At 41.9% G+C, this 20186-nt stretch overlaps 1 protein-coding gene across 5 annotated transcripts in view; it reads left to right on the top strand.

Moving 5' to 3' along the window:
* The window catches only part of HIVEP2 (HIVEP zinc finger 2), a 177166-nt gene extending 157762 nt beyond the window's left edge, over nt 1-19404 (top strand). For all 5 annotated transcript variants that reach the window (XM_075924325.2, XM_006128792.5, XM_075924322.2 and 2 more), the window contains 4 exons: nt 1646-1821; nt 6168-6269; nt 6856-7766; nt 16939-19404. In XM_075924325.2, the coding sequence (XP_075780440.2) occupies nt 1646-1821; nt 6168-6269; nt 6856-7766; nt 16939-17751 (2002 nt within the window). In that variant the 3' untranslated portion in view covers nt 17752-19404. The remainder of the gene's footprint in view (nt 1-1645; nt 1822-6167; nt 6270-6855; nt 7767-16938) is intronic.
* Nucleotides 19405-20186: the final 782 nt, after the last annotated feature.

Raw genomic sequence — 20186 nt, 5'->3', positions numbered from 1 at the left:
GATTAGTATTAATGGGGAGAGATTAAAAGCAGTATCAAAATATGAATTTTGGATGATTAACTTCAGGTGCGCAAATGTGAAAATTGGGTCCACATATTGGTGAATAATGGGACAGAGGTAAGTAAGGAAGAGACGTAAAATATATGCACTGGCTAATAGCCTTAGTGCCTCGAGTCAGAGATGCTACTTCACTTATGAATCACAAAATGTGTCTGAAGAAATGTTTTGAAATGTTTCAGTGCTATAATCCCTCTTCAATGTTAGAAGAATCTTCCATGCAGTCCTTTCATTTTTAAATGCCAGCTGCCATTGTAGATACTAGTTTGTGAGTTGAGGCTCCCCGGTGCCTGCTGATGTCAGTGGAGTGGTGGGTATTGTGCACTTCTCAGGAAAGGAGCAGCAAAAGGGAGACGGTAGGGACGTTATTCTTTATCAGCTCTATTTCCTGTAGAATACTTAGGGCAAAGTTTTTCCTCAGGCAGAATATCCACCTAGGTCGGTGCATCACTTAAATTCCACTTCAGCCCTCAGAGTAGCTCTTGTGCAAGCCTTTTGCCCAGCTGGACTCTTACTAGCATCTATTTCAGTGTTAATTCTTCGTCATGATAGTTAAGGAAATATCCATAGATTTGCATGTCTTGTTTATTGTCTACCAGAATGAGACTTAGGGTACGTCTAGACTACATGCCTCTGTCTCCAGAGGCATGTAGATTAGGCTACCAGACATAGGAAAATGAAGCGGCGATTTATATAATCGCCGCTTCATTTAAATTTACATGGCTGCCGCGCTGAGTCGACAAACAGCTGATCAGCTGTTTGTCGGCTCAGTGCGATAGTCTGGACGCGTGGGTGTCGACATCAAAGGGATTTGTCGACCACCCAGGTATGCCTCCTGGGATGAGGTATACCTGGGCGGTCGACAAATACCTTTGATGTCGACACCCGCGCGTCCAGACTCCCGCGCTGAGCCGACAAACAGCTGATCAGCTGTTTGTCGGCTCAGCGCGGCAACCATGAAAATTTAAATGAAGCGGCGATTATTTAAATCGCCACTTCATTTTCCTATGTCTGGTAGCCTAATCTACATGCCTCTGGTGACGGAGGCATGTAGTCTAGACGTACCCAAAGTAAACAGCCAAAAGCACTGGAGAATGCCTTTAATGACATGTGCTAAATTTCAAGTTTCATTTCAAGGAAGTAGATATCTGAACGTGCTCTGCCCAGAGTAGCTACGTAGACCCATATTTTGGATTGTCATAAAAACAGAAGAATGTCCTGGTTCAGACCAAAGGTCCACCTAGCTCAGTACCCTGTTTTCTGACAGTGGCCAGTGCCAGGTGCCCCAGAGGGGATGAACAGAACACTTAATCATCAAGTGATTCATTCCTTGTCCTCTTGTGTACTGTGACCAGATCTGAGCAGCTCACAACCAATAACTAAGACATGCAAACACATTCAAATTACTGCATTTCCTTAAAAGTAAATACACTCTGGGTCCTCACCTGACCACGTACCATTCGTAGAACTCCCACTAACTATAGAGGAAGCTTTGTGTATGGGATGGGCCACAGAGGGATATAAAGACACTGTGTACATGTATGACTTAGAGGCTATATAATTCAAATACATTGCCCTTTTCCAACAGGTATAAATCAAATGAGGATTATGTGTATGTCAGAGGACGTGGACGAGGAAAATACATTTGTGAAGAATGTGGGATTCGCTGCAAGAAGCCAAGCATGCTCAAAAAACATATCCGCACACATACCGACGTACGGCCTTATGTATGCAAGTTGTGTAATTTTGCCTTCAAAACTAAAGGTATTTGGCTTTTTCTGCTTGAATACCCCCATTAATTGCATAGTTATTTAGTATCCATTATTCCAATCAAAAAGGAAACTTTCATCAAAATTAGATGGTTTTATATATCAACGTAGGACTCCATTAAATGTATTTTCCCTCATATATAAGTGATTCAAGGATTTAAGTGAGGCTGCGAGACTCCTTGCATAACTTAATTTTAAGAGCTGCAGGCTCCAACCAAGCCCATCTGTCTGAAGAGGAAATGTAGTGGTGTAAGAACCGCCCTTGCAAATATTACTTTATGCTAAAAATGTTACATGGTGCAAGTTTTAATTGCTGCAATCTGAAATACTCCAGTGGGAAACACATGTAGTGACATAATGCAAAGGTGGAGCTTCAGCTGCAGAGGAAAGCATGCCTTCATGGTCTTGTGCAGTGGTTCAGTTTCACGATTATAAATAATGTATAAATCCACAGACTCCCAGGTGGGCCACTCCATCCACAGTTACATTAATTATAAATAGAGATCTGATAGCTTGTCTTCTCATGTATTTACCAGCACTGAAAAAAAAAGCTTCCATTTGTCACTCGGAGGCCATGGATAACAATATTAATTGAAATTAGGATTTGCTTTGAAACTATCTCTTTTTAAAAAATCAATTTCTTTAGCAGCATTTTTCATATGTATATAACATGTTTGAGTCACTTCCTCCCCATTTTTTAACAGCATTTGGATACTGGGAAAGAAAAGATATGAGGTCAAATCCCAATCTTTGTGCACAGCCTGAGAACAGGGCCCTGCACTGGGAAGATTCATAGCATAAAGGGGAAGGAATCCTCTGCCAGGTTACAGGGTGATAACAGTGCAGCTGTATGGCTGCTGCTGAAGACTCAGGGCTGTAATAGCTTTGGCTCTAGTATGTCTTCTCTCACCATAGGGAATAACTGGTGGTTATTCATATTAGCAGCTCTACCCACCATATCCCTTCAGTGTCATCTAAAACTTGCTTCATCTCACTCAACCCCACCCAAGTGCATTGGAATGTAGGTAGTCCCAGTGAGCACAGATTCATAGATTCCAAGGCAGAAGGACTCTGTGATCACTCAGTACAATACAGGGAATAGTTCTTCCATTCAAAGAAGCAGTGGAGTCCTGGGTAGGGTCTGGACATCCACCACCTTGCACTGGCTGTGGCATAGGCCCTTCATGCAGCACAATGTGTTGACAGAAATGATTCAGAGACTGGTTTTGATGTCACGTGGTAGCCTTCAGGAACTATGAATCAGGATTCTTCAATATTTCACATTGAAATAAATCATGTCTGGTGATTAAAGTACAGGACATAGAGCCAGGTCTTCTAGATTCTGTTCTCTGCTCTGCCCCTGAGTCACTATGTGGCTTTGGGGAAGTCATTTAACTTCACTGTGCATCTGCAAAGGGGTATAAAAATATGCAACCTGTGTCTAAACAATGTACATGAAGCAGAATAATCATTTTTACAGCATATCCTGTCATTGTATTTCTTCCAAAGGATATGTTGGCTTTGTTATTTCTATAACAGTAGGGACAGCTTAGGACTCTGTTGTGCTAAACACTGTACAAATACAGCGTAAAATGCATTACCTAATAAACTCACTTGTAAAGGCTCCAATACTGCAATAAGCTCTATATTGACATACTTCTGCCTTTTTGCCCACAAGCAATATCATTCTTGAAATTGGCTGGTCACTCATAAGAATGAGTACTAATTTAAAATAAGAACCTGGAAGGCAGCATAACACACAAATAGAGGGAGTTGATATTTTCAATCCCTATCTAGTCTTCTGCCTAGTCATTATTGAAATTCATTTTACCTCTGGCATCATGATATGAATGAGTCTTGAAGAGGGATGTGAAGGAGACTAGGATTGTGGCTTTAAAGGAGAGTTCAGAGAGGATGTTCCATGCAATGTTAATTGATTTAAATCAAGGCAATCTAATTCATTGATTTAATTCACAAAAAAAATCATCGATTTAAATCAAGTTACCAAAAAAGCGAAGACTGACTGTGCTTAGAGTGCACATAATTTTGGAGTAAGTCCCATTGAACTCACTAGAACTTTTATTTTTTGAGAAAACAAGTATATAATGGGGTTCCCTTGAAAAAAGTTGAGTTATGCTGAAGTAAAATCGGGAATAGACTTATAGCATCATAATTACAGTCTGTGATCATGATGTTCCAAAATAAAGAGCATGTAGTATGTAATATAAAATAAGAAAATGACACACAGTGGCAACTGGCAACTCTAGAATTCTCTTATGGCAGCTTTCTGTACTCTACACTTGGGTGATAAATTCTAAACCTAGTTAACTAATTAAACAAGCCATAAGGATTAGCTAAATGAAACCTTTTTTCTAGCAACATCCAACACAGCAAACAACATGAGAATTTACCCTGTCAAATCACACTTATATTAAAAGGAATAGAGAGAGTCTTGAAGAATGATGCACTGGAAAGTGAATTTAAGTTACTAATCAGTTGATCCATTCAGCCATATCAAGATCTTCATCCATATCATTTTCATCCAATAAACAGTTTTCCTTACGATGTGTCATTCTTGCAACACTAGGCCCTGCAGCTTTTTCTTTCCCTGCTTACAATGGACATGTTTTTCTTTTGTACCAAAGAAAATATTTCTTCAAAATATCCCAGACAGAGCTTTCTTAGGACAAGAAGCCATTGATATTTTTTTCAGTAGCAAAAGTGTGGGGTAGTAGAGGAAGCTGTGAGTGTGCTGAATAATGTCTTCCCTTTTTCATTGCAGTCCACTCCACTATTCCTTTCTATGCTGCCTCCATCCTTTCCTGTATATTGTTTCTCTGTCTTTATGACAATGTCATAACTAACTCCTCTGCCATGCTTAGTCAAGGTGCACCATCACATAAGCACAGAACAAAAACAATCCTATCCAACTCGTGTCTCTTTGCACATGTTACTGTATAGTTTGCTGAGAAACAAAAGTTGAAAGCCCAGAACTTTAAAGATGCAAAAGCTAGTACAGCCGGTTCCTGAGTTGCGAACGGTCGAGTTACGACCGTACGCATTTATGACCAAAGCTCCCATGGTCATAAAGGTGGTCCCCGAGTTACGAATGCAACCCGCGCTTACGAACAGCGCGGTCGCTATGTAACTCAGTGGGGTCTGAGTTACGAACAAATCGAGTTACGGCCAAGTGTCTGGTCCGTAACTCATTCATAACTCGGGGAGAGGCTGTAGTTAGGCTGGATAGATTAGAGCCATTAATTTATTTGTATGACACAGTGTATGTGTATCGTGTTTTGTGATGAGATTTAATTGTAACTGTTCTCTTTAAATGAGAAATGTAGCATTGTATTAATGATTTTTTTAACAAATAAAAAACCTATTTAAATAAAAAATCTTTTTTTAATGTTTTTAAAAATCGATTTTTATCCACCTTGGTTCCATACATAAGAAGTAATATGAAAGAAAACATGAAGTTGCCTGTGGAAGAAATGAATGTGCAGGCAGCTGAGACTGACATCTCTTGCAGTGAATAGGAAAAGAGGGTAATATAATACAGGAGGTCCCTGTTATAAGTCCAGGTTACATTCCTAAATAATGCAACTTATAGCGAAATGACTTATAAAGGGGAATTAATACCCATAAAGAATAATGTAATGAGCTTGAGATACGTTCCCAACACATACAGTTCACACACGTGAATATACATATAATGTGCTTCTAGCCCAATCCCCCTCCCCTCCCCTCGAGCCAGGCACCCCAAGCCGCCCCCCACCACTCTAACCTAATGCCTGGGTCCTGGAGCCACCGCCACTACTGCCATGTGTGGCTCCCTCCAGGCGCTGGGGAGTGTGCGCTGAGGGGCTGGTCATGAGCACATGTTGGGTCTTGAAAAACGATGTAAGTCCGGATCTGTGTGATGTATAATGATTTTAGTTTCCTTAATTAATTGATGATGTATATGCAAAATGACGAATATCAAAACAGTTATAACAGGGATCTCCTGGACATAAAAGGAAGATGAGTAAGAATGGCCTTCAAAAGTACTTACAAGAAGTGTTTAATTGGTATACATCAATGTTCATTGCCAGTTATCAGCGCTCAGAAATACTGCCACTATTTTGCTGAAGAGAGAAGTTGATATGAGCAGTTTTGGGAAAGATGTAAAATCTCAGATTCATGAAATTACATTTGCTGTGTTAGGGATTGACTTTGAGTCAATTCTACTTGTTTTTTAACCTAAAAACCTTCTATTGATCAGGTGGAAAAAGGAAAACAAAAATGGAGAGAGATTTCTTTGCTGATGTCAACTAATTATCATCATCTCTGTACCTTTGATAGGAAATCTGACAAAACATATGAAGTCTAAAGCACACATGAAAAAATGCCTGGAGTTAGGAGTATCAATGACATCTGTGGATGATGCTGAAACTGAAGAAGCAGGTACGTCACAATGAATTAATTTAGTTGGTGTAGCCTTTGTACTGGGCAGATAACTCATTACACTTTGGGAGTGTGGATGACACCAGAGGATAAGTTAAGAATATTTTTGGGGTAGTTTTATTTTATTTTTGTGAGTTTTTCAAGTACCTTGTTAAGAAACAGTACGCAGAGAAATAAATCTGATCCATTTGTTTAAGGTGAATTCTAATTATTGAATACTACAGGAGCTGAGTGGATTTTTTTTCCCGCCATTTAAATGTCTTCTGTATCAGGTCTTCTGTTGAGTGTAATAAGTATTCTGATGTTAATAGTGTGTGAACTTCACCCCTGTGCAGAGGCCTGGAGGATAGGCTTTGGCCTGGGCTTCTCCCCAGGGGTGAATTTCACTCTGGTTGATTATGGGTTTTACATGATCATGAATATTAAAAACTGCAGTTCAGCTTCTGTTAAGGACCAGACTGAGCAACCATTCCACACACAGAACCTCCAGTGATATCAAAGGATGTTCTAAGTATGTAATGGGTGCAGGATTGGATCCGAATTGTGTCTTTGTGCATACTTGATTGACTTGCCATGATTATTTCAGAAAATATTGAAGACATGCACCAGGAAGCAGAGAAGAGCAGCAGCATGGCAGGCATATCAGCAGATCACCAGTTTTCTGATGCAGAGGAATCAGATGGGGATGATGGAGATGACAATGATGATGATGAAGAGGATGATGATGATTTTGATGATACCCAGGGAGACTCAACACCAAAAACGAGATCAAGAAGCACCAGTCCCCAACCCCCCAGATTCTCTTCACTGACCGTGAATGCTGCAGCAGCATCCTATGGGGCTTCTCCTGACAGTTCCATTTCAATGGGACATTCCTCCCTGATCAGTTATTTGGTTACGTTGCCTAGCATTCAGGTTACTCAGCTTATAACACCAAGCGACTCATGTGAAGACTCTCAGATGACAGAATATCAGAGGTTTTTCCAGAGCAAAAGTCCTGATTCAGAGCCTGACAAAGACAGATTAGACATACCTAGTTGTATGGAGGAGGATTACATGCTTTCATTAGAGTCCACCTCATCTCCAAGGGACTTCTCACCTTCCAGCCGACATTCCTCTCCGGGGTATGATTCTTCGCCATACAGAGATAATTCACCAAAGAGGTATTTAATGTCTAAAGGGGATTTGTCACCCAGAAGGCATTTATCACCAAGGAGAGATATTTCACCAATGAGACACCTTTCTCCAAGGAAGGAAGCTGTCTTGAGACGAGAGTTATCACCGAGACGGGATGTTTCACCAAGAAGACATTTGTCACCGAGGAGGCCAATGTCACCTGGAAAAGATGCATCTGCCAGAAGAGAACTGTCTCCAAGGAGGGAGAGAAGATATATGACGTCAATTAGAGCAGCATCACCCCGAAGGGGTCTGTACCATAATCCAGCATTGTCTATGGGTCAATATTTACAATCTGAATCCGTTCCATTGGGACATACAGTAAGTATGAAAGAATATTTTAATATTTATTATGAAAGCCAGCTCTCTTCTTTAACTTGTTCAGAGCTTTTAAAATAACTTTGTAAACATGCATGCTGGAATCACTCACCTAAAACGTCTGTAGAAGGAGGAAAGAAGAGGCTTGGAATCTCATCAGAAACATGAAAAAATAACATTGGAAATTTATAATAGAGATGGACCAAGCCATGACTTTAACTCAGCCCTTGCTGCGGCTTGTTATAGAACATTACAGAGTTGGGGACATATCTCCAGCTGGGGTAAATCAGTGTACAGCCACTGACTTCATTTTCAGTGGAATTATGCTGATTTATACCATCTGAGCATTTGGCCCCTCATTAGTTATTTTACATTTATAATGTACATTACCAAATAATGTATGATTGCTCCTATGGCTTAAGATGCACAGCCTTTCACCTCCAGATTGCCAGGTGGGACTCAGCCCAGACTAATACTGAGTATGGTCCTTTATACTGCAATGTAACATACAGAGGTACACTGCTGAAGCACAGATGAAAAAAATTGAAGGCCTGAGGTAAATGTGACTCCACATGGGTGTGGGAAAGTGTCCATGTGCACCACGTTGCAAGATTAGGGGTCTATAAGTTATCCTCTGATGGTGGTATTTACATCACACAAACCACCACCATAGTTGGCAGTCACACCAGTGACACAAAGGACTGAGTGGAAACGGAACTCTCTTCAAAAGTAAGAGATGTTTCATCTCAATCAGTCTGTGTAAGCACATTGGTGGGACAATGGGAATAAAATTCACACTGATGGCCTCAATGCTGTACCTGCTCTGGGAATTAGTAGAGATTTGGCTTTTTTAAGCTCTCCATTCAGTACCTTTCACAAGTCCTACCATTTGCAAAGCTCCCAGGCATTACAATAATCACATATATAGTAGCCCAATGTCTGTGACTCTGTAACGCTGAAACACTGGCTGTTACCTCTGGGCGGTGCTGTTACCTCCCACCATGGTGCTCGGCTGACTTCTGCACCGCTCAGCCAGGCTGCTGCGTAGGAGCAAGCGACGCAAGCAGCCGTTTGGGGTCCGCGCTCCCCATGCAGCACGGGGGTGAGAGTGAGAGAGTGAGAGACACAGCAGGAGGAGGAGAAGAGAAACACAGAGTGAGAGGCGGGAGGGGGAGAAGAGAAAGAGAGAGAGGCAGAAGGCAGAGGAGAGCTGACAGAGAGAGGGGGAGGCAGTAGGAGGAGAAGGAGAGAGCAAAGAGAGAGACGGAGTGAGAGACCGGAGGCTCAGGAGAGAAGACCGACGTGGAGGAGAGACCTGAAAATCCCGTCTTATGACTGGCTAATTGGCTAGTATAAGAAAGAATAAATAATATTTTTTCACAAATCTGTTTTACTGATTTAAGGAATCACTTAATTTTTGTTTGGGGTGCTTCTTTTGGTCATATTGTTTTCACATTGCCTAACGGCTTTGCTAAAATGTTATTTGGAATACTGCTTTCACCCACGGATGTTGGTTCAATTGGGACAATTAGTAAGAGTATGTCTACACTACAGAGTTTTGTCAGAAAAACGTCCACACTACAATTGCGTTCTTCTGAAAGTAAATCGAAAGAACAGAGGGCCTTTTCCGGCATTGGTAATCCTCTTTGTACAAGGAGGAAGCCTTTTTCCAAAAGAGCTCTTTCGGAAAAAGGTGCGTGTAGACAGGGAAGAGGGAGTTCTTTTGAAAGAAGAGGAAAGAGTAAAAAGCACACGTACCCTGGTGGCCACTCCGTCCGTAGTAATCACAGCTTATATATGAGATAGCATCCAGACTGAATTGATGCTATCTTTCGAAAAAACAGATAGCTTTTTCAGTGCGCTTTTGTGTGTGGACGCTCTGTTTTGGAAGAAGTTTTTTGGAAGATCTCTTCCGAAATAAGGTTCTTTCAAAAGAAGCCTGCAGTCTGGACATAGTCTGACAGAATTGCAGATCCCTTTCTGGGACAATCTGATAGCACTTCCCTTATCTTCCATTACCTGTCTTGTTTGTTCTCTATAATTATGATTCTTCCCTGTGAATGATAAGAATTAAATTATGGTCTTATAAGAGTATCAATTTGGAATTGATTCCCTGGAGCACTTTAATGCTCCCACAGAATGAATGTAGAAAAAGGGCACACAAACCATCTTGACTAACAAATTAAGTAAACAAAATAAAGATAAATAGTTATTCATTTAGCAGTTATAGTATTTTGGCATTGAATGAACATTGTATGAGACCCCACAACTTACTTGGTTATACTGTCAATGGAGAGCTGCAAGTCCCTTGAATGACTAAATATCCTGAATATGAGACACTTCCATAGGCATACATATTCCTGGAGGTGTAATAGGACTTGAGAAAGGGGATGTGACAAAATTCCCCATGGGAAACATAACAGTTCTTGCTAATACAGTCACTCTGTAAAGGTTAAACCTGTTAACCAGTAAGCATTGCCTGGCATGCTTGGCAGTTTAACCAGTGCCCAGCTGACCAGAGCAGCTGTGGGTGAGGGGCTACTCTGATTTGGGTGGGCCCACTGCGCCGGGGAGTTGCTCCAGCCTGTGTGGGCTGGCTGGGTCAGAGTAGCCCACTGTCCATGGCATGGTGTGGTAGGCCCTGCCTAGCCAGAGCAACCCGTCCTTGCAGTATGCCGTGGGCGGAGGACTGCTCCAGCCACCAACTGTGCTGCAGGCGGGGGCGGGGGGAGGGTGCCTCCCGGCTCACAGTGCAAGGCAGTTAACCAGTATAACCAGTTAACACTTAGAGTAGGGATGTAAAATCCCATGTAGAGATTCTGTGCATAAACTTGTAAGGTACACAACACATTTTGAGAAGTGGGTAGCGCCATCATTTTGGCTTCTGAGACTTTGGCATTTCTGAGATAATACCAAACCCATTTCAATAAAATACTTATAATTCATGTTGCAACAAGTGGCAATAATTCACTGTCCTTGCTTTTGTTTAGCCTTAGAAGAAGAAGTAGACAGGACATCAGTATGACTGGGCTAAACTTAAAACTCTTTAATCTAGTAGAGAAAGTCATGTCAAGAGGCAATGGCTGAAAGTTGAAGCCAGACAATTTTAGATTAGTAACTTTTTAACAGTAAGATTTTGTAAACAATGGAACAAACAACCAAGGGAAGAGGTGGATTTTCCATTTCTTGATGTCTTCAGATGAAGAATGGGTACCAATTCAGAAGCTATGCTTTAGTCAAACACAATTTATTAGATTTCATATGGTAATTAGGTGAAAAGTAAGCACTACGCTGTAGGTAAGGTTCGATTAGATAATCTAAAGGTCCCTTTGAACTTGAAATTCTATGAATCTGAAAAGTACATCTCTATTTTTAATCTATTCTTATTACAAGTAACTCCTGAGATTACTGTACCTGAAAATATTATTGGGGGAAATTAGACACTATTTTTCACTTTCAGGATCTGGTAATTAAAATTTAATTAACAGTTTTGTCACTGATGCACAAATCAGAGCAGAATCCTATTCAATCCTGCATCACTGTGCTAGCTCCACAATCCTAATATGAATGAAAATTGTAAAAAAATAGCCCCTTCCCCTCCTCACCCTAAACTGTAAAACAAGCCAAACTCTGAATGCACAGAATTATCCATTTGGTTGAGTAAGAAGGGGTTAACTTTGTCTGTTCTGTATGGAAGTTAAAACTCTCATGGCACTTTTTATATGAGTAAGGATTTTCTGTAGTTTCCTTGGACAAAAATGTTCTTCTCCCATTGTTTTACTGGATTTTGATTGGCTACCTCCCTCAATTTCAGATTGGCTGCATTTTGGTTGTATATATATACTTTAAAGTGCTTTAGGATTATTATTATTATTATTATTTATTTCTATGAGAAATTTAAAAAAAAATTAGAAAGACAATTATTTTTGTAGGGCCTACAAAAAAAGAAACGGTTGTTATGTGCCTTCTGCTGGCTGTACAATAGCAGTAAACTCAAAAAATTCTAACTCTAAAGTAGGTCTGACATTACTGTACAGTTGGTACACAAGTTAAATTGCTATCTATCTTGTGCTATAGAAGCACAACACTCCATTAGGGGTTGGGGCTGTGGTGGAATCCTTGGAGCATACACTGCAACGTCAGCTCATTTCACCTTTTAAGAGGTTCAATATCAGATCTGCTGGTCAGTACAGGGGGCCCTTTCCCTTCCTTCCCCTTTTTGGAGGGGTTAGTAGCACTAGAATTGGTGAGAAAATGAGTGGTCCAAAAGAGCTGAGAAGCTGTAGTGGAGGTGAGGTTCATATTGAAAGACGCATATACAGAACTCAGGTTCAGTAAACTTCCAATAATCCGGCACCTTTAGGATCCAGGGGGTGCCGGATTATCAGATATGCCGGACTATCGGAAGGGGAGGCTATGAGGGATCCGGGGTGGGATGGGGGGGATGCCACCCCAGACCTCTCATAGCCCCCCCCCTTCTCATAGTCCGGATCTGCCCCAGGCATCCCCAATTCAGCCGCTGCTGGTCAGTTTCAGCAGTGGCTGAATCCAGGATGCCTGCGGCAGAGCAGCTAGGGGGCTGCCGGGTTGGTCTCGCAGTGCTGAGGGGTGGCGCTGTGGGACCAACTCCACAGCACCCCAGCTGCTCTGTCCCAGGCGTCCGGATTCATCCGCTGCTGAAACTGACCAGTGGCTGACCAGAATGGACAGTTTCAGCAGCGGCTGATTCAGGACGCCTGGGGCAGAGCAGCTGGGGAGCTGTCACCACTCGGCGCTGCGAGACCAACTTGGCAGCACCCCAACTGCTCTGCCCCAGGCGTCCCCAAGTCAGCTGCTACTGAAACTGATCAGCGGCTAACTCCAGGAAGCCCGGGGCAGAGCTGCTGTGCCCCGGGCTGCCTGGAATCAGCCGCTGGTCAGTTTCAGCAGTGGCTGAATTGGGAAGCCGGACGCAGAGCAGCTCCAATTGTCCGGCTGCCCGGAGCACTTCCGGGTTCCCGATGGTGCCGGACCATCAGGAGTACCAGAGCATTGGATGCTGGACCAATGGAGTTTTACTGTACATGGTAAGGCATTGCAGCTGATGTCTAGCAATTTCACTTCTGAAGAAATGTCTGTGTATATTTGAGGGCATGCCCTTATTTCATCGTTCCCTTTAATTTTGTCCTAAATGCAGGTAGGCCTGAACCAAATCCCAGCCTGAACTTTCCCAAACTCTGAAGGTTAGAGAGATTCAGAGTGTGAACTTGCGGTTGAATTTTTCAGAAGACCTCTGTTTCTATAACATTTCAAACCAGAATCCTGAATTTGAACATCCTTGAACTTTAAAGGGTTTAGAATCTGGATCCAGACATGAATACTGAGACTTGGGTCTCCTGTATTGTTAAGGCTCTACAAATTCATGCTCATGGGAAATGAATCAGACTGTGAAATCTGGTCTTTTTGTGTGTGTGTTTTACCTGCACTATACTGAGTTCATGAGGGACACGAGTGTTATTCAAACTGGGTGTCCGGACCCAAAAGTATCAGAGGGGTAGACATGTTAGTCTGGATCTGCAAAAGCAACAGTGAGTCTTGTAGCACCTTGTAGACTAACGGATTTATTGGAGCATAAGCTTTCGTGGGCATAGACCCACTTCATCAGATGCATGTAGTTGAAATATCCATAGGCAGGATATTGGTATTCACACCTCCAGATCAGCTGCTAGAAATGGGCCCCATCCTCCCTGATTGAATTAACCTCATTATCTCTAGCCTGATTCTGGCCTGCATATTTATACCTGCCTGTGGATATTTCCACTACATGCATCTGACTAAGTGGGTCTTTGCCCACAAAAGCTTATGCTCCAATACATCTGTTAGTCTATAAGGTGCTACAGGACTCATTGTCGCTTTTGCTGACCCAAAAGGAAATTGCAGGAGGGTGGATGTGGGGCCATGGTATTATCAACCTTACTTCTGCACTGCCTTCAGAGCTGGTGGCTGGAGAGCGGAGTCTGTTGGCTAGGGTCCCACCTACAGTAGCACAGAAGTAAGGATGGCAATACCATCCTAGGGAAGTTAAGAAGCTGGTATTTAATTAATCAAGTAGTTGTTAGAATTTTTATCAACTCCTCGATTAGTCGATAGCCTGGCTCAGTACTGACCAAACGCTGCTGCAGCTCTGCATTTTAAAAGGTAGAAGGAGCAGGGCAGCTTCGCACCAGCAGCTCCTACTGCCTCTAATAGAGGCAGCAGCAATGGGGGGCGGGGGGGGGGGGAAACACAGTGGAGATAGGGCTGGGGGCAACTGGCTTTTAAGCTGGCTACCCCCAGCACTGGCTCCTGCTTCTCCGCCCCCTTGCTGCCTCTGATACAGAGGCAGCACGGGAGGGTGGAATGCAAGAAGTCAACTCAACTACTTGTTAAGCATAGGCTTCTTGGGTAGTTGACTTCTCCCTTATATCCCTATACTATACCATGCCACGCACATAGCCTTGCAACTCCCTCACACACAACTCCTTTTTTTATCAAGACCCCTGCAATTACAATGCAGAAATTAGCAATTTTTAAATTCCTATGACTATGAAACTGACCAAAATGCATGGTGAATTTGGGAGGGCTCTAAATTTTACCTACATCTAGGATACTGCAGGTTCTTATACAACGTAGCATTTTGTATCATAATTAGTTTCCATAGGATGTGGTCAGGCTGCTTCCTGTCCTCCAAAATTGTTGCAGGATACAATGGGGAGAAGTTGTTGTTTACAGATTTTTAGTGCATTAGAGGTTCCATGTTCCTAGGTTAGTTCTTCTAAAAGTTACTGTACTTTGCAGTCCTTTTCTGTGTTGTCAATGCTGTGTTTCTATTTTGGTCAAGTCTTTGTCCAATGTGGTAGCGTCAGAGAACATGGATTGGGAAACATTTAAGAGGGCAGGCAGATTGAGAAACCGTCTGGCAGACCAAAGAAGGAAAACAAATTCAAGCAGCTGTGCTGAAGACAATGAATTTCTAAAACCATGGCAGGCTGACTCTCTAAAGCTCATGCCTTTTAAGAGCTCTGGGGGTATGTCTACACTACCCCGCTAGTTCGAACTAGCGGGGTAATGTATGCATACCGCACTTGCTAATGAAGCCCGGGATTTGAATTTCCCGGGCTTCATTAGCATAAGCGGGGAGCCGCCATTTTTAAATCCCCGCTGCTTCGAACCCCGTGTAGCGCGGCTACACGGGGCTCGAACTAGGTAGTTCGGACTAGGGTCCTATTCCGAACTACCGTTACTCCTCGTGAAACGAGGTGTACCGGTAGTTCGGAATAGGCACCCTAGTCCGAACTACCTAGTTCGAGCCCCGTGTAGCCGCGCTACACGGGGTTCGAAGCAGCGGGGATTTAAAAATGGCGGCTCCCCGCTTATGCTAATGAAGCCCGGGAAATTCAAATCCCGGGCTTCATTAGCAAGTGCGGTATGCATACATTACCCCGCTAGTTCGAACTAGCGGGGTAGTGTAGACATACCCTGAAATAGTTGTGTCTTTCTGTACTCTCTGCCTGGTGCTCTGGCGATTCTGATTTATTCCTCAAGCTTTGTAGCATAGCGAGCTGCCTCAGTGCTTACTTAGGACAGGGTTTTTATGGAGTTTAAATCTCTCCTTTATATAAGGAAAACCCTGGCATGGAGTATTCTGAGTTTAACCTATCTCATGTCCTCTCCTGCCCTGGCCCTGATTTGTATTGAACGTGACAAAGCTGCTGTGCAATGTGAGATTCAATCATCAGGTAGCATAAACAATGAATCTTTAGATGTCCAATAAACTAGCTGCTCAATATAGGACCAAGTGTTTGGTTAGTGCCTTGTGAGCTAGGATTTCCCAGCAAAGTGCTGATGCTTATGACTTTTGTGCAGTCTCAGGACTGCCCATACCAGCACTGTGGTTAGCTGCACAGTTCTTGAGCAGTCAACAGATACATGGTCATTAAACTCCTCAACTTCAAAGTAGTGATTAGAATGCAGTCATTTAATTCCCAAGAGTCCCTGGAAGCTGTATGGATAAATCCCACATAACATTGTGCAAACATAGTCCTACTTTTCTGTCATCACTATTTCTGTAGCCACCAATAAGCAACATGTAATCATCAAATAAAAAACAAATGGGAGAAATTAAGAGACAAAAAAGGGGGATGAGTGGTTCAGGCTATGGTTAGTGTAGACTGGAGGTGAACTTTTCAACTCAGGGTTACCCTTTCAAGACAGAACCTGGTGGAGAAACGCCAAAAGGCAATATCTCACGGTTGCAATACAGTGATCTGTGGAAAATCTCTGTCCTATTCCAAGTGGATAAGCGTTTGTGTTACAAAACCACCACTTCAGCTGGCAAAAAAACTGGCACTCTTCTCATTGTTATTTCATATTTATATTGGAATAATGCCAGAAGCCTCAGTCAGAATTGGGCCACCATTGTATTAATTGCTGTGTGAATACTTGCTTTGCATGGAGAACAAGGATTTAAATATGCATGGACATAGAACCATCCCCTCCTTTCAGCAAAGGAGTGGTATGGAGGTAGGTATGTTGCTAGGACACTGTAGGTAATCTAGCTCAGATGTTACTTGTATCATACCAATTTGTGGAACAGAAGGTTTTATTCCCCATCGCTTCAATCCAGCATCCCAGCACCTTTCACCGGAACTAAAATATGCGTGTATATAATTTTTCTTAAACTAAGAAGTGCATTTCTCTGCAGTGAGCAGCTGATACCAAATGCAGATGGCCAGTACAGGCACTGTCATAATTTACACTTTGCAACAATAGGGGTGTTTAGCATTGGTGATGTTCCAGCCAAATTTCACTTGGGGCAATAGACTCTACCTATAATTCCCTGTGCATTTTCAGTTCACTATAGTATTCTTTATTTCCTGTCTGAAAATGTTATCTGTTGGTGTTCTGTGCCATAAACCAGCTGTCACACATCGCCTCAAAGAGCAATGTCTTTCAGTGCTGAACACCATGATCCCTACATGTTCCTTATTTAAGCAGATAGTAGAGTTTACAAAATGCTTGAAAGATCCATTTGGATTAAAATTGCTTTACAGACCGAAAGTCATTGTTTTACAAACACAGATTAAAAGATGAATGAGCGGGTTTGGTGGCTTCCAGAGTGGTTTTGCTGATCGTGCTGTTGTTTTTCTGTTCACAGAAAAAAGGTTTGCCTCAGGGTCCTTACTTCAGTGTGTATGGAGAAAAAGGAATTTCGGACCGTCATAGTTCTAGCTTGTTCCCTGAGGGTCCTAATGACTATGTCTTCAGTCACCTTCCATTACACTCCCAGCAACAAATCCGAGCACCTATCCCCATGATGCCCATTGGAGGTATCCAGATGGTCCATTCGATACCTGTGGCCCTATCAGATTTACATCCGCCGTCCATCTTGCCACTGCAGAGGGAGAGCTCTGAGGAAAAGCAAAGAGTAACTTCAGAAACCATTACAAAAGAATCCTATATCATTTCTAAGCACCATGAGAAATGTACCTCTCCTCACATATTGCACCCAGCTGTTCCATCCAATGTATCCTCCTCCCTATTGCTGAAACAAAGCACTTCCGAAGACAGTTCAATAGCTACAGAAAGGGAACAGGAGGAAAATATACAGACTTGTACAAAAGCCATAGCCTCTCTGCGAATCGCCACAGAAGAAGCCGTTCGGCATGGGGCAGAGCAGCCACAAAGGGCTTCTGAGCCTCCTCAGAAGCCCTTAGAAAGTGCACATTTTAGCATTAAACACTTTAGTGGATCTGAGCCAGGCCAGGCCTGTGCTTCAGCCACCCATCCTGACTTGCACAGTGGTGAAAAGGACAGTTTTGGTACATCACAGACTGCATTAGCTCATTCCACCTTTTATAACAAGAGCGGTGTGGATGTCAGACAGTTAGGCTTTCACAGCAGGAAAGAATCTCCAGCAAGCACACAGGAAAGAAAAGATATATTATCTGAGAAGAGCAAGCTGCATTGATCTGAGATGCCTGAAGACTTTTACCCATACATTTATTCTCCCATACCCCTTTTTTCCTAGAGGTAGAAGTATTCAACTTTACAGCATGCCTGTCCTAAGTTACAGTAGTTTGCTATTATATATACTTTTGTTATATCAAAAGAATTAGATAAAATGACAAGTCATCATGAACCTGACCAAAATGAAATTTGAAATTCTTATTAGGTCTGGTACTTTTAAATTGTACAGATGTTTGTGCCTTTTCTTTACTTTGCTTATATTCTTATAAGCATTTTTTAGCAGTAATTTGTACATATTTTAGAATTTGTGTATCTGCTTTGTAATAAATGTAATTTCTTTCCTTTTTTGGACACTTGGATCTAAATGATGTAAAGCAAAACAGCATCAAAATATATGTGAGGTTGCACTAAAAGCATATTTTTATATGATTAAATTTGAAAAGCTTTTATGTACAGCTCTGATTCTGTAATACTAATATTTATTTACTTTGTTTCATAAATTGTAAATTTTTTTCTTAATGTTGTGGATTGCTTTTCTATGTGAAGCATGGGATTTACTGTTGCGTAATTAGAACAAAAATGTATATTGTAAACAAGATATTTAAACTAGAGTATCTTATCTTATTCTGCACTTACACATTAGTTTAAAAAAAAAAGATAAAAGGATGTATCAGCCAGTTCTTAACTCTTGTAATTTTTTTGTCTCTTGTTTGCTGGATTGACTATAACTTAAGTGCTGATTGTGATTTTAAATTGAATAGTACCGTGAAGCATTAAAGTAAAAACAATGTGCTATTGTGACTTTTTTCAAAGCTTTATAAAAACAGTTATAAATATATTAAAAGTATTTGGTCTTATGTGAACATGTTGATCTATATATTCTCCTTTAAAAAATGGGAAAACATTCCACCCCATGTAAATATGTACAAGTGCATCACTGGTACAAATTTATGTAACTCATTTGGATATGTGGAGCTTGATTTGCTTTCATTGAAGTCTATGGGAGTTGTGCCATTGATTTCGGAGACAGCAGGATCAGGCCGTAAGTCAACACATACCTGTACTGGAGTATCTTTAAAAATGAGGTGACAAAGCACATCTGACTCTATAGAACTTAGTTGTCGGCTGGCCCAATGGCTTGTCAAGCAGTGCTGTGCACTGCATGTGGGAGACCCAAGCTCCCACATGTGGGAGTGATCTTGGGTGTGTCTGCACAAACTTGAGGTGTGGAGTCTAGGTGTATTGCAGGGGGCTCACACTTGGGGTCTGAGATGGTGGGAATGGGGTACAGGGAGAAAAGAAGATGGACACTTGTTCTCGAATACCTCCAGCTGGTCAATCCCTGCAGTGATTCTGATATCAGCTTTAGGGGATGCTACCTATCCTCTGGACAGAAAGAAGCATGCCACAACTGTAGTCATCAGCCCTCCTGGAAAGAGGGAGAACACTACAACTGGACACCCACAGAGTTCAGGGGCAAGATAATATTCTTGTTCAAGAGTATAGCATCTTTAGGACACCATCTGGATTGGTATTCAGTCCACGTGGGGGACAGTGAGGAGGAACCCATGCTTATACATTTGAAGGTGTGGTGGGTTACCACTGCCACCAGCACGCGCGCACACACACACACACACACACACACACACACACACACAAAAACAAGAAAATTATGGGTTATCTTTTGTGCTATTTAGTAGATTATAATTCTGTGAAACCAAGTTTGTATATTGAATTGCAATACAATTAAGGAGTGTTCTTTAAAAAGAAATAAATATACAGTTATGTGAATGAGATGTCTAGTTTTCATGTGTTCTTTGAATTTTCCAAGTTTATCTCAGACGTCTTTTCAGCGTAATAGTAAATTATCTGTGCCATCTATTCTTAAATACATGGCTTGTAGTCACTAGGAGGGTTTTTGTGTGGGTGCAACAGCAGAAAACCAGATCACACTTTTTCCTCCTACCAGCCACCAACGGAATACAGCTTATTTTCTGATAATGAGATGCTGGAGCAGGTCCTCAATTATCACAAGTTGCACAGCTGTCCCCATTATTTCCATTGCAGTGTGCTTATTCTAAGTTCTTATGGGAGACTTGCCACATTGCATTGGCTCAGCTAACCTGAAGAGAAGAAGGCTATCTAGTTGGAACCACGAGGCATACAATATCATGCACTGATATACAAAGGAATCTGTACATAACTTTAAAAAATCCTGTCTGGCAAAAAAGTAGTAACCCTGCCTCATTTTAGTGTATTAACTCACCTAGCAATGAAATTCTGTGCACAATTGACAAATATTCACACATTTTATATTAGAATGGAGTCCAGGAGTGCTACAGTGCTAAAAGAGCTTATTAGTATTTCCATTATAAGACCCCCTCTATTGCAGGATTTATAACATGCTTGTTTTAATTAATTTGCAGCTGCGATTTA

The sequence above is a fragment of the Pelodiscus sinensis genome, chromosome 3 (assembly GCF_052426305.1).
Source record: "Pelodiscus sinensis isolate ZL-2025 chromosome 3, ASM5242630v1, whole genome shotgun sequence".
NCBI lineage: Eukaryota > Metazoa > Chordata > Testudines > Trionychidae > Pelodiscus > Pelodiscus sinensis.
Note: the sequence above shows the minus strand (reverse complement) of the source record. Positions and strands in the feature narration are given on the sequence as shown.